The 17537-nt window shown below is 44.4% G+C and overlaps 1 protein-coding gene across 1 annotated transcript in view; it reads left to right on the forward strand.

Annotated features, from left to right (window-relative positions):
• The first annotated feature begins 5061 nt into the window (after positions 1-5061).
• The window catches only part of LOC146175654 (homeobox protein SIX6-like), a 76554-nt gene continuing 64078 nt past the window's right edge, over positions 5062-17537 (forward strand). Inside the window, exon 1 of the mRNA XM_084580823.1 lies at positions 5062-5699. Within this exon, the coding sequence (XP_084436949.1) occupies positions 5062-5699 (638 nt within the window). The remainder of the gene's footprint in view (positions 5700-17537) is intronic.

A 17537-nucleotide genomic window follows, 5' to 3' on the forward strand; every position in this document is an offset into this window, starting at 1 on the left:
AGAGGACACACACCGCGCTGTGTGTGTCCTATCGTTCTTAGTCCCTCGTCTTGTGCGCGCTACAGCTTGGAAGTATGAACCAACAAACCCAAATTTCGACATTATTAAAATGACATCCTCATATATACAGGGTTTCTGTTGCTTCCTGTAAAGGGGCAGTATATAGCTGGAAACTAGTATAAAAATATTGACATATTCTGGCATATTTTACCACTTGGTGGCAGTATCGAAGCAAGAACTCACGATTTAACCAGGGATTACTATTCTAAATTGATCAAAAAAGTGAGGGGCCACCAAATGGTGGCGCCATACTGTGTCATTTAGTTGCAACTAAACGGCGTCTGTTTGGGGCGTCTGAAGTGAATATACTACATGTTTTATGACTGTGCCACAGCGCCATACAGACACGCCCTTACAAAAATAGATATTGAATTTCTGTTACCCACGTAATGTGTTTTTGATGAGTCATCAACCACTCAAAGGAGATTCAACATTAGATGTGTTTTAACATCATATATGCAGCAGACTTTCCTTTGAGATCACACATGAAGTTTTATGCTTGGAAAACGCAACAGTATTTTTGGGTTGGATCTAATGTGGAAATACATTGACTTTCTGAAATGAGGAAATGTATACATCACTAAGTGAATATATATTATTTCCTTGTTAACTGCACACTTTCAGAGCCCTATGTTTTCATTTCTGATTAGCATATGTAGGATGTTGCCTAAAAAACAATTTTTATGTGTTTTAACATGAGATCCGCAACAGACTATCATTTGAGATTACGCAAGAAGTTTTGTACTTGGAAAACACAACAGTATTTTTGTATAGGAGCTAATGTGGAAATACATTGACTTTTTCAAATGAGGGAAATTATACATCACTAAGCGAATGCATATTCTTTACTATGTTTTCATTTCTGTTTAGCATGCACTGTAAAAACAAAAACAACTTTTTGGACATTTGTTTCATTCAAAACATGCTTACACCCTGCGTCTTGGGTGTTTGTGCCATTGTAAATCACCTCTTGCGAAGCGAATGGGTGCTGTGGTTGGACAATATGCTTGAGGGTGTTACGGGCAAGGATATTGTTGTGTACGCGAACCGACGCACTGCCACACCGCCTCCAAGCAAACGGACGCAAGGCCGCTCCATTTCCAATGCCTCCTTGCACCTGCGAGCAGGCCGTTTCGGAGAGACCAGCAGGGGTACCCCGGCCTGCGCCGACGACGACGCGCGGACGTAACCTGAGCCGTGCGTTGCCTCGGAACTGGACTGTCCTGGGAGCATGTGCGCGACCAGGGCACGAGAAGCAATGCCTTCTTTATAATGCATGATATTTTGCGTGTTTCTTAAGCTTTCGAGCTCCTTCTTGCTCTGCGTATAGATTTGCCGAGCCCTCAGTCATCGCATCGCTTCCCGAAATGTTTAGATACAAATAAGATTTAGTTACCAGTAAAATAGCGTTGGCGCTGCTGCGCTTGCCGGTATTGAAGCTTGGTAAAACTTTTTTTCCTTAAAGGTTCGTGCTACAGCTCCGTGTTCAGCGAAAATTACGCCCAAGGTAGCAACCACCGAAGAGCCAGCGCTGATAAATTTGCCAGCGATGCCAAACTGGAATGTTAAAATGACTCCAGTGGACAAAATAGTGCGCATAGGTATCCAGAACATTAGATGCAAGTTCTAATGGTCAAGAAGTTGTAATTGTTAGAGCAGCCGCAATGGCCTGTACACTTCGAAACATGCTTCGAAACAGCAAGTCCCAATCTTATGAATGGAGTCCAGACATAAGAAGCAAATACGTTACCAACATTACCAGTTCCCGGAGTGGCCGAGTGGTTAGTGTAGAAAGCTACGGAGTAAGAGGTACCGAGTTCGAATCGCGTCGAAGGTGCAGTTTTTTTTGCTTAGTTTTAAATTTTTTTATTTTTTAGGTTTCTTTAATGTAGTTGAGGTGCTTCGCTACGTTTTAGCTTTTACTTTTTTTCCAAAAGTGAAAGCCATCAGGTGCTCATTGGTCAACACTCATGAACAACACACAAGAAATGCACACATTAGGTACCAACCAGAAACACGGTGGCCAACTTTCTTGTGAAACTCATCAAAAATGCATCAAGAAAATGTATAGAAATGTTAATGTGCATGATGAGAAATGTAAATAACATTTAATCAGAAACTCATTAAGCTTTTTTGTAAGGGCGTATGGTGTTCGCATCAACTGAAGGCAGCCTACCTTTTCTCTTTCAATAAATTATAACTACTTTTATTCCTTAATCTTGCTCCATAACCAAGGATGCCGCCATGCAGCACTGCGGCAGGCAGGAACGGTTGTTGGCATTTGCGGTATAGATCTAACCGGGTTTACTTCATTTATTAATTTCATTCTATTCGAAGCGTTTTAGTATTCTCAAATATGTTTTTAACAAAATCTGTGTATCTTAGTTAATGACACGTTCTGCAGACGACTTAAGAGGCGCGGTAGTCGTATTTATAGCGTTGCATACTATTCTAACAGTATGTCACGATATCGCATACCCCAGAAAACGTATCGAAAAATTAAGTCTTAAACGGTTCTGCCGCTTTTCTCAGCTCCACAGCCATCGAATGAAGCAAGGAAAAATTGTTGAAAAACTAGACTGCCCTTCTAAGTTTTTGCACAGAATTCAATGAAGAATACTGCATGCTTTGTAAGTATATGCAGCGAGTTGGCTTGTAACCCTGGAGTAATCGTACACATACTTCGGAAGCAATTGTGAAGCGAATACCATCAATGTTGATAAAACAACTAAAGAAGTCATCTTTCAGGTTCTCGGTAATAAAAAAAATCGTTCGTGGCAAAACATTAACTGCGTAGCGAATTGTGTAATGCAAAATGAGGAGCATATAGTGAATTTCTCGGAGCGTTACATATGTCGAAAAGTGTGTACACTATTGTATAAAGGCGCCAACACTTGTTTCCGCCCTCTCAAAAGAGTATGATTGAAAATGCATTCCCAGAATACCTACGAACGCTAGAGTCTGCTCTTTTAGGAAGGAGATATGGAAAAGTCTGCACAGTGGAAAAGAAACAATACATGCATGCGGAAGGACTATATACATGCGCACCGATGCCGATGTGTGTAAACACTTTGCGTGCAGCCATAATCAAGTGACATCAGCAGCTGCAGAGTCGCGTTTTCTGGTGCGTGCATAGTGCGGTGTCAAATATCAGAAACTTCCTAAAAGCGTAGGAATACGGCAAGATAGGTTTAATTGTCAACAAAGCGTAATATGTGACATGTAATATGTGCATGCACGCACCATTCCCAGCCTGAAGATAAAAGGAATGCTTCCATGTGCTGGCGTAACGGCAGAAAACATGCACTAAAGTTTTCTTTATAGAGTTTCATACATACAGGTATCTAGAAGAGTGTACACAGAAGAATAAAGCTTTCTTATCCACAGCTCCCGATTTTGAGATTGTCTGCGGTACCTGGGTGCCACTCCATTTGTGCATTTAGAGGTCATCAGTTATGAGACCTTAAGAACGTCTATCAATTTTTCAAGCCTCCGAAGTACCTCTTATGCTGTTAATAGTTAAGTTGGTATAAATTTGACCAAGCCTTGTTTTCGCCGAAGCACGCGCACGGAAGTCGTCGATAAAAACACAAAATACTTCGTGCCAAACCCTGCTGAATTTGAAACCCTCGTCTAACCATGTTTACAAAGCCTGTCCATATCGTAGCATCCTTTTCGCATAATTCTGCAAGATTCGTACGTCGAAGGGGCGCTGCTCGACTGACACCGTTAAGTACGTGACACCCTATCTAATTTTGAATGCGCCTCGTCAAATGCAGATGAGAAAACTGATAGCCGAAAATTTGACGGCTGCATGCGACAGCAACTCAGAAGGATATAAAAATCGAATAGCGAAACGTGGCACTCGTAATCATCCATAACCACTTGACCGCCGAGAAATCCCCGAAGCTCGAATAGGCCGCAAATGTTTGGACGCACGTAAGGAGCGAATATTAAATCCCGGGACTGTCAAATGTTTCAGCTAAACCACTTGCTACAAAGACACACCATCTCAACGCGACAAAAGGAGAGTTTGCTTGGCGAAATCATCTGTCAGAGGCCAACCGTCAGTAACCAAGCCGGAAATATTTTTTCCAACTGATATGGTAGAAGTTCATAATGAACCATCACTTCATTGGTGCATTAATTCATTGGTGCATTAACTCAATGAACTCATGTTGAAAGCACGAATAAGGAGTGTGCGTAAGTTGGTTACCGCCGAAATTGAACCAAATACCGTGGGAACAGGAGCCAGAAAAACAAACCGCATTCCGTCAAGCATAAGGAACGCGAACCGTCACTCACCGCAGTAACTGTCAGGTGAAAGGTAACGCCGTCAGCCGCAGCAAGTCACCGCATACAGATAGATGTTTCGGCACATATTGGTTGCTTTCACCCACGTTGCCGGGAAACCCTAATAGAAATGGCGGCCACTGAACGCACATCTTTACTGGACACACGCACCGAACCGCACCGCGCACCGGCTGAAAGCCGTCTGCGGTGGCGTTCGCGCGAAAGGCGACCGCAAAATCGGCGAGAGCGCGAGCGCGCACCGCGTCCTCGTTTGCGCATGCGCTACTAGGCCAACGTTAGCGCATGCGCTGTTTTCTTCGCGCGCTCACCTCCGGCACGAGCGGTCTCCTCGGCGCGCGTTTTGAGGCGGCCGTCCGGAGGTAGTGGGGGGTGCGTGGACGCGCGCCGCAGGAAAGAGAGGAGCGTGGAAAGAAGGGGTCTCGCACAGTGATATGCCATTGGCGGGGGGGACGGTATCCACGGCGACGCTGCCCGGCAAGGCTCGGCGAAGAGGGCGGCGCCACCGATCCTCGATGAGCCGGCTCGCCTCCCCAAGCCCGGCCCTATCATCGCCGGCACAGTGGAGCGCGAGCCAGCGGGCCGCCTGCATCACCGGCTGAGCCGGCCATGAGCTGATTGGCCCCGCCTCGGCGACGACGTTACGGCAACGAGGGGAGCGTACTAGATTGCCACAAGCGCACGACGACTATGGCGTTGGGGCCCGCGCCCGCTCCGGCCGCCGTGTTTCCCGCGTCGGCGGCCGCCGCTCCTCCGATGCTGATGCTACCAACGCTCAACTTCTCCGTGGGCCAGGTGGCCGCCGTGTGCGAGACGCTCGAGGAGAGCGGCGACGTAGAGCGGCTGGGCCGCTTCCTCTGGTCGCTGCCCGTGGCCCACCCCAACTGTGCCGAGCTGAACAAGAGCGAGGCGGTGCTCCGCGCCAGGGCACTGGTAGCCTTCCACGCGGGCAACTTCCGCGAGCTGTACCGGATCCTGGAGGGCCACCGGTTCGCCAGAGGCTCGCACGCCAAGCTGCAGGCTATGTGGCTCGAGGCGCACTACCAAGAAGCCGAGAAGCTGCGCGGCAGGCCTCTGGGACCCGTGGACAAGTACCGGGTGCGCAAGAAGTTTCCCCTGCCCCGCACCATCTGGGACGGCGAGCAGAAGACGCACTGCTTCAAGGAACGGACGCGGTCGCTGCTGCGCGAGTGGTACCTCCAGGACCCATACCCGAACCCGACCAAGAAGCGCGAACTGGCCCAGGCCACGGGGCTCACGCCCACCCAGGTGGGGAACTGGTTCAAGAATCGCCGACAGAGGGACAGGGCGGCCGCAGCCAAGAACAGGTGAGTTCTGCGACGTCTCAGTCTCATTATGTTTTTTTTCCGATCCCTTCTAGCGCTCTCTTTGCGGTTTCAGTTTAGCTTCCGTCGTCAACTTGCTTATATGGACACAAGGCCCAGACCTCTTCATTGCACGGCCGACCACGACTTCTATGTGTTTAAATTAAGCAAGTGTTTTTGTTTGTTTTTCCCAAGGGTGTACGTGGTGTATATACGTGTGTACGTGCACGTATACAGACAATGACAAGCGCAGCGGCATTTGACATCCAGAAGAGATGTGTAGAACCACATAACATTCCTTGATTCCAACTGAAAGTATATGTACACACCTGTATAATCTCCTGAAAGCAACGTCTCTGAAAGTATGCCTTTTGAACATTGAAACAGGTTTATATGAAATATAGATAATAGACACACATGCAATAGGGCCTGGAGATCTTGGCTATTTTCGCTTTTAGAATGTGCATTTTGCAACGTGATATAATTAAATCCCCGTATGCCAACAACTTCGCTGAAGATATATTCTTTGTAGCCCGCAAGTTGATTTGAATCTGCAGTTCTGAACATTTTTAGAACAAATATTTCATGCTGATAAGCGCTGAATCAGCGCTGGTTTCATGATTTCTCAATGAGTGTACCAGTGCGGTGACCCTCCATAGTTACTTTTCCAGCTTTAGTTAAAAATAAAGTGGTGGTTAGATCAAGAAACTGCAGAACTATGCATGTAGGGTCTACGTGGCTTTCAAAACTATTACTGTTTACTTCGAAACTACCGAATATGTAAATGAACCTATCTGCATACATAAAAGGCTAGATGTACTTTCTTCATTTTCTTCATTAAAAGTTGCATGAATATTTGTAATGTAAAACTGACTGCTAGCTTTACGATTTGTGCCCCAAATAAAATAGATAAAATGTGGGCCATTAGTTTCGTAGTATTGTGTCACTATACGGTACTGTATAGTAAAGGCAATGGTTGCTTAAGACACAGAAATGTCAGGGGCAGAAAATACAATTACTGCTGAAAGATAAAATTGTCATCGCAAAGGTAGGGCTGCAGGGAAGAACACATTCATAAAAGTATAGAAACGCTCACCTTTTCTTATTCTTCTTCACTGAAGTATTAAAAAAAAATAAATATGTCACGTAAGCTGGAAGCAACATTATGCACGAAAAATAATGTGCTTCTTTAACAGCAAAGCACTTCACTGCACATATCTGCATAAACCACCCTAACATCTGTATAAGCATTCACTGTAATGAAGTGTAGCCAACCACAGAAGCCGGCAAAATGCCACATCAGCATATACCAACACTGAGATCGCGAAAATCAACACTGCTAAACTGCAAAGGTGTCTTCAGTAACAGTCAACCAGTTTCAGTTTAACCAACTATCCCAACAAGCATCATCCTTAAAGGTGTATAGGCAGCCAAGCTTTGTGCATGCTTTTTTAATGATTCGCAAGACATTACTGCACGTGGTACAGTGAAACTTGGTTTGAACGGACTAAGGCACTTTAGGAATGAAGTTTGGTAAATTGAAAGTTCGCTGAACTGAAATAAATGCGTCGCATGCGAAGCTTTTATAGCGTATATAGGTCACGAAACAATGACACATGGAAAGTATAGATTCCTATACCACATATATATTATCGCGAAATCTGTGCATTGAAGGCAGAATCTTAGCTTTTCTTCCTTTTATTACAGTGCAATATCGGTAAATGATCAAACTGAAGGTTCAGTTCTTCATCCACCTTAATATTTATCGTGCAAAGAAGAAGAAATGTGCGCGAGTGTCATACAATGTCACAAGTTGTTTTAGGGAAGACGAAAAATATAGCGGTTTCCAAATTGAACAAAAAAAAAAAAGAATAGTTCAAGGAGCAAGCTGTCTGCTACAGCGGACACAATATGGTGCAAAACTCCTGAAATTATCGAACTAATTAGTGAAAAATGTAATAATTAACTTTAAATTATCATATTTAGAGTTAGAAACGGCGAACAAGACGATGCCGTATCAGTTTCTGAAACACAGAAATATTCATTTTCTAAAGCCCTGCCGCGCGAGGAGTTCTGACGCTTTTTCTGTACGAAAACGAAACTGACCGCAACATATGCGCAGTAAACTCGGTATAGAATTGAAAGCCGGTGATTATGCGTGCAGTTGTAACAGCGCTCAGTTCGTACTGCAAGCGATAGTGCGCCACGTCATGAATATTCTTTTCCCGCGCAGCTCAGTGCAAATGAAAGACTAGTCATTGCCATCTGCGTGGTGGATACTTTTAAAACCGACGGAGCGAAATGAAGTGCATGACACATAACAGTATATATAGAGCAGGCAATTCGAATTTGGCGCTGTTGCCACAGCAACATGTCATCACCTAACGTCGCTTCTGTACCGACCTTCCTACGCGTCTTTAGCGCTCAATTTCGACTCACGCGGAAACCACCATCGAGTTTCCCCGAAGCTACAGGACTTTAGAAAATGAGTTTTTCTTCGTTTCAACCGACCACTGGGACTATATACATGGCTGCGAATACTAAAAAGTTAATTAATAGGCTAGTTCATTAGCTGGATTATTAAATGAGTTTTGAAGCATATTGTATCCTCCGTGACAGAGAGATCGCTCCTGCAAACATTTTTTTAAATTATTTTTAACCCAGTATTTTTTACCATAAGTTTTTCCCTGAAATGAAAGAGAAAAAAAAACCTGTTAGTTCGCCTGCACCTTTCTCTCTCAATCCTGAGTGCATGGGGTGGATTGGAAGTAATATCGTTACATATATGCACTGCGTCCCTGAACATACATTGAAGAAGACGATCAACAGATAGACAGAAGACAAAGCTGTTTCAACGGCTGGTGTTAAGATTGGTGCTTGCCGGAACAGTTTCAGCTAACCTTAACGCCACGCATCATCTTGGTCGAGGGGAATCGGCAAGAGCCGAGTCCGCTAACTAACGAATGTTATGTGAGGTTCAAAAATGCTGTCGCATGCATGTAGTGACACGAATGTTTTCACGTTAATCCAGGTGTAAGGTTCTTCATTGCCACCGCTTTTCCAGTTCTCAAATGGTGATTGCTTTCGTTTCGCGCGCGACTCTGATATTAAGCTTAAGTGCGATTACGACTGTGAACGGCTACAATTAAGGTTGCAGTAACAGCTACGTACGTTTTGTGTTTATTGTTCAAAATAATTATTGGCTGCTCACGGGATAAGTGTCAAAATAACGGGTCCTTTGAGTGATTGGATCATGATTTTTGATGCCTATATGTACAACTATATCCTCTGCCGGTACTCGCATAAAGGGAAGAAAAGCGGAAGCTAACCAAAACAGTTCAACGCGAATTGAGAATAACGCAGAGACCATCGATGGAAAGGAGAATAGTATATAGATGTAACGTTATAAGGGACAGGAAGCGTGCAGAGCGGTTCAGAGAAATACCCAAAGTTAATGGCATACTAGTGCATGGAAATCAAGAAGAAATGGACATAGACAGAAGATGTAGAGCGAAGAGAGGGTATACGTTATGACTATTGTATACACATGCTTCTTGCTGTTGACAAAAATTAGACAGGTATTTCAAGGTAAACTAATTATTTTTATGGCAATTTCATAATGTATTACGTTTTGTGAGTTGTAGTTATAAATTTGGTTTAATAGATTTCCTTCCTCTATATAATCAGCAGTGTAATATTTTTTTTTTCACTATTTTGCCATGTCTAACACCCTTACACTCTGTGGAATCGAACACCCTTACACCTTTGTACCCTTAAAGGGTACAATGAACTGTTGAAGGAGTGACAGGATGCTTTGCACCCTTTTTACATAAAAAAAAGCGGAACGTAAGGGCGTAAAAAAAGGTCGGAATAGCAACGTTGCACCTTTTAGGGGTTAAATTTTTTTGTACAGTATAGCTGATGGTCGTTAAGGATAAGAAATCGGATTTCAAGGGGAGAAAACCATAGCAGGGGGCTGCAAATAGATGGACGAAATAGGGATCTGAAAGTTTGCGGTGATCAAATATGTATGCAGCTGGCACAGGACCTGGTTAATTGGAGCCATATGGAAGACGCCTTAGACCTGCAGGGGGAATAGTCAGGCTGCTGATAATGATCCTGCTGTAGCTGTAGTTTTATCTGAGCATTGCACAGACTCTATTATGCACAATACTGATCAAGTGGCACGTTATACAGATCAGATTTGCTGCTCTTCTGCTGCAATAGTTCGCCGATTGAAGACATTCAGACTAATTTACATTATAACATGGTATTTAACTGGCCCATGTCTGAAAAGAACATGTAATGTTACACTACATGCAATGATATAAGTACTTAGTCTTTAAGAAACAGCGTAACCTCACCACCAAAAAGGTGAGCTGGTTTACTCCCCAAGAAGACTAAGATCACACCTTTTTTTTTTTTTTTAGTGTGTACTATAAAGCGCCGTTTCCTACCAGTTGCAGTACCGTCTTAACCATGCCAATTTTGTATTTAAAGTTTACGAATTAGTGAAAAACTGGGTAATATTCTAACGCCCGAATATCATAGCTGAACATAGATACCGTACAGGCGCTGCCGCGTATGTATACCACAGTCTCTAAGGAAACGGCTGCGTGGCGGCGCGCCACTCAGCAGGGAATGACCGCACTCGAGAACGGCTGAAAAAAGTCTATCTATAGTAATGCAATGTTTTACTTTGTTAGGTTTGGTTGCTCTCGCGCTTTGACCGTTCGTTCCTTTTTAATCGGGTCCTTTTTTTTTTTCTTGCCTTTCACGAACTTATATATTTCAAAAACTATACATGGGAATTACTTGTATAAAGTATGCGCATTTGCAGCCAGGAAGACATTATGTACGCTGTAAAACCTAAGGATAAGAATGTTGACAGAACTTAACTAATTAACTGTTTTGTTTCCGGTTTTAAGGGGCAGTATTCTGAAAATGAAGGCCCCCAATGTTATAAGTCAGACTCGTTTTTAAATTCTTTCAATCGGCTCCCTTCTTATGCAGGCTATATACGCCATAACGAAGAGTCCCCTCGATCTCCTTGCACTGTTTGCTGATAAATCGTCAGTGTTTTTCGAAATATGCAATCTCAAAAGTGCTCCTTTTTAATTTTGTTAAGTTGGTTTTCCTGCATCGCATAATTATGTATTTACGTAACTATATGTACCTACGCGGTATAATGCCGCTGAAATCATGTTCGTTAACATCATCGTACTGTCTGCGTAAAAAATACGATAGACGCCATTTAATGTAATGCGAGAGACGAGAAAGAGCATTACGTTCCTCCGATGAAATCTCTCTCTCTCTCTATTTTTTTTTTTTTTGACACAAGAAAGCTCCATCACTCGTAAAATATTTATTTCGCACAGACATATTTTGTGACACCAAAATTTATTACAGTTTGAAAACTAAAGAGTACAGCCCCGGCGTGATTTTGTATTTTTTTTTTGCCAAAACGAGCTGGAAGAGTGTTTGTTTTAATTACGAGATAAGCTTCAATCTTCTTTAAAGAGATCGGAGGTGGGCGATGAAGTGCTAAAGAGGAATCAAATGGCGCGCATTAATGACCTATCTGCATTTTCCACAAACTTCAGTTCTCCTGTTGCAACTTTTTATTTGCTCTATGTTTGTTCCATTTCTTGCCGTTCTCACATTATGTATATGAACTGGATTCGTTGGTTATATCAGGTAGATAAAATAAGGAACAAGTGAGGAAAGCGTGAGCTGGATTCGTTGGTTATATGAGGTAGATAAAATAAGGGACAAGTGAGGAAAGCGAGGTAAGAGGAGGCATTCTTCTGGAGCGGTCACGTACGGCTGGCGCATGCAGCTGGTTGTTGTTGATGATGATGATTATGCCGAAAAATTTAGCTGAAGACGATGTTGACAATCTCCAGTTTAAATAATCAATAATATGAACATCATGACGATTGCCCCAGCAGCCTCAATGGGGCGGCAGGAAGGCCACGGTTGTCGTTGTATAGGTATACGTTCGCATACGGGGCATGCGGATAAGAGCAGCAGAACAAGGGGCGTATATAGCAATGCTGGCTCCTGCTGTGCTACACGGCATCGGGATTACGCCCCGCTGTTCAGACAGCCGGAGCCCACGACGAAGAGAGCAGAACTCGCCAGGTTGTACGTCTCTCCTCCCCGTCCCCCTCCCCAACCGGTCACGCCGTTGCCTACGTATACGAGAGCCCATTGTCGGCGCCTCGTATAAGCAGCGGTTCATGAGCCCTACGCACAATGGACAGTCGCTGCGGCGTCTACAGCTTTGATCTGCCCTTTGCATTTGGGGAGCGTCTTCTTTCCTATATGCGTGCCATATCCCTCTTTCCTTCATCCCATTTCTTTTTGTGCGCCTTCTTTTATTTTGCGTTGTTTTTGCACATATATATGACGCTGTGGCTCCTGTAGGCATATGCTTTGAGGCGGGTATTACAGCTGTTCAGTCATACACACGCCTCATCGACTCACGCAGGCGCGCGCAGTCAATGTCATGCACTCAACTATCATTCCATGAGGCCGTTCTTGCGCTCCCCTCCACTCGGAATTAAAGCCGATTCGCTGTTCATTACGGCGCGTAACCTGAACATAAGCCCACGATCCCTGCTCAATAAACTGCACCCCTCCACAATTCCCCCTCCGAAGCCTTCATCCATGTCTCGTTCGTATGTCCATATACTAGCTTATACCATCACGCACACGCAAGCGTGATTGCGCTCCCTCTCCACTTCTTTCCACTATCACTCTCGCCACTTCTTTTGTTCAGCCTTTGTCGTGCTTCTCCCTTCTCTTTGCAACGCATTTTTGTTCGGGCTTCTTCCATATGTTTTAGTGAATTTTTGTGCTCCCTAAGTATTTGGGATCGTTCGAGCCTGTACATCACTTCCCCAACGGATTTTCTCTCCCCGACTGCCCTCCCCACAAACCTGAACTAACGTACGGATGGAAATATGAGTGTCTTATTACTTACGAATACTGCAAAAGGTTGTCCTCTTCAGGAAGTTCCTGCCTTGTATTTTACAGTTGACTTAACACCGTGTTTATGCTTTCTATCGGCCATGCAGGTATTTCGTTTTAGGGGAGAACAGTGAATTCCAGAGCTCGCTTAACCGGAAGAAACTTGAACAAACAGTTTGCGCGGGGCTTCTGTCACGCACCCCGTGTAGCTTAACCGAATAATAATGAGCAAATTTGTGTTCTTAGGTAAATCTAATTAATTTTCTGTGGTGGCCAAATCTATAAAACCGGCACGACAGGCGCAAGCTTATGAGACTTCGTATACCGCGTATATGGTATCACTGTCTTTACATTCGGAGGAGTATCTAACCGAACACATGGTTTTCTCACTCTTTGATACCAGCGGGCCGAACACTTTGCAGTTTGGAAGACTTTTGTGGGACGCAGCGATCGCAACCCATTGTTTGCAGCACACACATACATTGTTGCTCCTGCTCCCTCTTTGGGGTGGCGCAGTCCCGCTAGCGACATACATATGCATGTACAGGTGCGGTCGTAAGTAAACGGAGCCCGCATTTCCGTTCAAAATAAAATCACGCCTTCTGCACTGGAAATAAGAAAATAATATTTAACAAAATAAAAGGGCACTGACGTCTACTGTCTGTTCGCACATACCACGACAGCCGGTTTTAATTATGCAACGCGTGAAAAAATTTAAGAGCAAATAGGTGCTCCGTTTACCTTTGTCCGCAGGGGTACTTGGCTGAGTGTAACTCCGAATTAATGCTGCAGCGCGCTTTTCAAGAATACTGCTCTTATGAAAATTGAATTCAGTGAATTATTTCGTAGCCTTTTCTTAGGTTTTTTTTTTCTTTTTTTTAATCGGTGTCCCACCCATACATCAAATTTTTTCTAAAGTGTGCTATATATATTCACATGAGGCCTATTATAGAATATGCCAGGCTTTGTCTTGCTTTAGAACGTTCGTATCGTCGAATTCCACACCTTCCTCTGCTCCCTTATACACTGCAGGCACTCAAATAAGCTTTTGAAAGGCGTTACCTCGGCATTCTTCATTTATTATCAGCCCTTCCACCGCTCCCGGTCGGAAAGGAGCTGAAGCGGAAATCACAAGAAATGCATTGCTCAGACTGAGAAACGAAGCGTCGACATCATTCTTTTCCGAACATATGGACAGCCTTCGCCGCGAAACGGAAATCTTTGAGAAGTAAGTTTAAATTATACATGCGTGTCTTGTCCATATACATATATAGATCACGGCCAGCTTTCTCTTTCCCGCAGTTCTAAAAGCGCAGGAAGGCCGCCCGTCTACTTGAGTGTTTGCAAATAAGGCATATCGAACTTAATGAAGTAAAAAATAAAGGAAGAACATAAATCTGTGCCACAGTTTCAGGAAAGGGAAAGCTGTTATGGAAGCCATGTTTCGTTCCTAGCCGCGCTGAAACATTGTTTCATTGGCATGCGCTCCCGCACAAACGCATATATCTCACTCGGAACATTTCCGCGCGGGAATTTTTCCCTCCTGTTAAAAAAAAAAAGGAAAAAAAAACACGAAAAATACCCATCGCGGTGTATACCTAATGAGTCCCCAGGTGACGCCGACACGACCCGAGTGTTTGAGCGACGGAGCTTGCTACTGCTGAAGTGCCTTGTGCGGGTATCTCACCCCCGGTGCATTCGACGCCGCGGTGTCCCTTCATATTCGCGAATATCGGCGCGCACGGGATACGCGTGCGCCGGTTCACCGCGTTCATATGCGCGTGTCATCAATACAGGCGCAGAGTAACTCTGGGAAGCGCATCTAGTAGTTTGTTTGTGTAAAAGCGACTACCGATATCGGCGTGGAAAGTGCGTTTATCAAATGCAAATTCATTTCGAAACCCGTCATCGACTTTGTGTGTGCATGTCGGTCTCTGCACGAGATCTGCCCGATCCGCGCGAGTATGGCACCTCATGCAGCCCTCTCTCTAACGTGTGTATGTGTATGCGTGTGCGTTTTGAAAGTGCCTCGTATTGAAATACACTTTTATAAGCAAGCATTCACTTGTTCGCTGCATGAGACAGGCGCTATTCCTTTTTTGTTGTTTCTTGCTGGGCTTCGTGACTACCTTTTAAGGCTGTGGTGTAGAAATTGAGCCTTCGTTTTTTTTTTCTTTTGCAAAAACTTGTTTGTTTGTTTGTTTGTTTGTTTTTTATCCATGCGGCATATGCAGATTTTGTATTTTCCTTGCACTTGCTACTTCGCCTGCAGGTTAGGCCGCGGTGTGTCACAGTGGAGTTCGATTGCAAACTTATGACACAACATATTACAATTCTTTTACGCATACGAGGCCCCACGAATTGGGCCTTTTCATTTACATACCGTTTCCAGCAGTGAATAAAGCTGTTCGCGTTAGAAAAAGAAGCAAAAAAAAGTAGATTGCCTGATTAAGCTTAAAATTATTTACGTCATTCTGGACCGCGACTTGGTATCACCAGAGTGGATATGAGGCTTCGCTGCGGAGCCCTATGACCCGAAATGAGATCACGGTCATGGCGGCCGCTCTTCGGTGAGGCAAAATGCAAGACACCCAAATGTGGTGTGATGTAAATGCATTTTAAAATAATTAAGCCGTCTGTAGAAAGCCACAGAGCGGAGCCTCAGTGGTTAAGACGCTCAGCTAATCAACCGGGGTGCCCGGGTTCGGAGCCGATCGCCGTCGGCTGTGTTTCGACGTCAGTGCACGTTAAAGGTCCCCAGGGGGCAGGAATTACTCCGTATAGCGCCCTCTATTACAGCACTCGTCTTTCACTCCTGCTTTCCTCCCTTCCTTACAGCGCTGTTAAGATGTCCACGGAGAAGTGTGGCAGACAATGCGCCTTGGCTTTTCTATAAACCAGTTTACATTATATATTTTTGCATCTATAGAAATTGGTTGGTTTGTGGGGTTTAACGTCCCAAAGCGACTTAGGCTATGAGAGACACCGTAGTGGAGGACTCCGGAAATTTAGACCACCTGGGTTTCTTTAACGGGCACTGACATCGCACAGCATACGGGCTCCTTGCTTATCGCCTCCATCGAAAAACGGCCGCCGAGGCCGGGATTCGATCCCGCGTCCTTGGGAACAGTAGTCGAGCGCAGTAACCACTGCGAAACCCCGTCGGGGCAATCCGCAGTCTTCCTCTAAGATTCCTTTCTCCCTCGCCCTTCTATCGATCTCTGCCTCATCTCTTTCCTCACAGGTCGCGGTTGACACAGTGCTCACTGCTGTTTCTGGCAATGATATTTCAGTCTGGTAATTTACGCCGTTCATTTGATAATATATATATATATATATATATATATATATATATATATATATATATATATATATATATATATATATATATATATATATATATATATATATATATATATATATATATATATATATGTTTTATGAACATCTGGGCTCTTGATGGCTCTGGTTACATGCACAAGGTCCTTTGAACGCTTCATTTTTCACTCTCACAGAATACTCATACGTGGGCAAAAAACCGACATGGTGTCCTAAACAAAGCTGTTCAAGGCGTACACATTCCCATGCGGTAAATGCGGTGAGGTAGTTCCATGACGCGGCCCATTGGCGCCCGAGTGCCGGCGCGTCTACGTTGACAAGAGCGCAATTAAGCTGTCATCTTAGCAGCCACTCAGGAGGATTCCTCGTAAGCATCACGTGTGTTTTATCCCAGAGAACAACGAGAGCCTCTAAAAGCTCTCGCCGTGCCTTGCGCTGCCACTCTCGGTGGCATGAGATGACATCAAGGACGAATATGACGCGACGACTCATCCTTCGCGGATTGTCTCGCCTCGTCGCGACAACTCGTCGGCAAGCATACTCGCCTCTTATTTGCTGTCCTTTTTCAGCGCTCGCTTTCTTTGAATGTCGGTGAGCGTTGGATGTACAGTGGACTGTGAGTCAATGTGCGTTCAACCACAGTGGGCTAGGCCTACAAAGCCGCATATATATACGGGAAATTATAGGTGTCCCATGGATCACACAGTCTAGAATTTGCTTACGAATTTTAAATAACTTCACATTGAATTTTTCCTTACCCGCGTGCAGTTTTGGCTTAATTTGAAACGCTCATTTGAAGGCGGTGACGTCAAGGTATACACCTCAGGGAACATGATTCAGAAAAATATAAAAAATAATAATTTATGTATTCGTTGTCTCATTTTAGTATACGCTCTTACTCCTGAACATTTACGTTCAGCACCTCTTCGTTATGCATGTCTGAAAGCATTGGTGACTTATACTGTGCCAATAAGTTGTGGCCAATAAGTTGTGGTTAAGCTTACCTAAGGAGTAAATCGGTGTTATCAACCAGCGTAACATGCATCAGCGGACGGGACATGAGAATTGGTCCAAGTGAACCAAATTCTGCCAACAAAAGAGCGCGCCTCGACACGTCGACAGCATTTCATCATTGCCTCAGGTTGAGGAAAAAGAAGCAAACTAAGCTAAAAAGAGCATTACCCTATACCTGGTGGCTTGCGTAATAAGAAAGAAGCATTGCATTCTGGGGAGAATTTGCTCATTTATAAACGCCTCGTGCACGAAAAAAAAAATCCATATAGGAGTACCCGGGTTCGAACCCGACCGTGGCGGCTGCGTTTCGATGGCGAAACGAAGAGGCGTCCGTGTTCTGTGCGATGTCAACGCACGGTAATGATCCCCAGGTGGTCGAAATTACTCCGTAGGCCTCCACTACGGCTCCTCTTTCTCTCTTTCCACTTTAACTTCCACCTGCCTCCCTTACCTTACGGTGCAGTGCAGGTGTCCACAGAAACAAGTGTGACAGATACTGCGCCTTTCCTTTCC

Source organism: Amblyomma maculatum, chromosome 10, assembly GCF_055883805.1.
Source record: "Amblyomma maculatum isolate TAMU_Amacu chromosome 10, ASM5588380v1, whole genome shotgun sequence".
Classification (NCBI taxonomy): Eukaryota; Metazoa; Arthropoda; class Arachnida; order Ixodida; family Ixodidae; genus Amblyomma; species Amblyomma maculatum.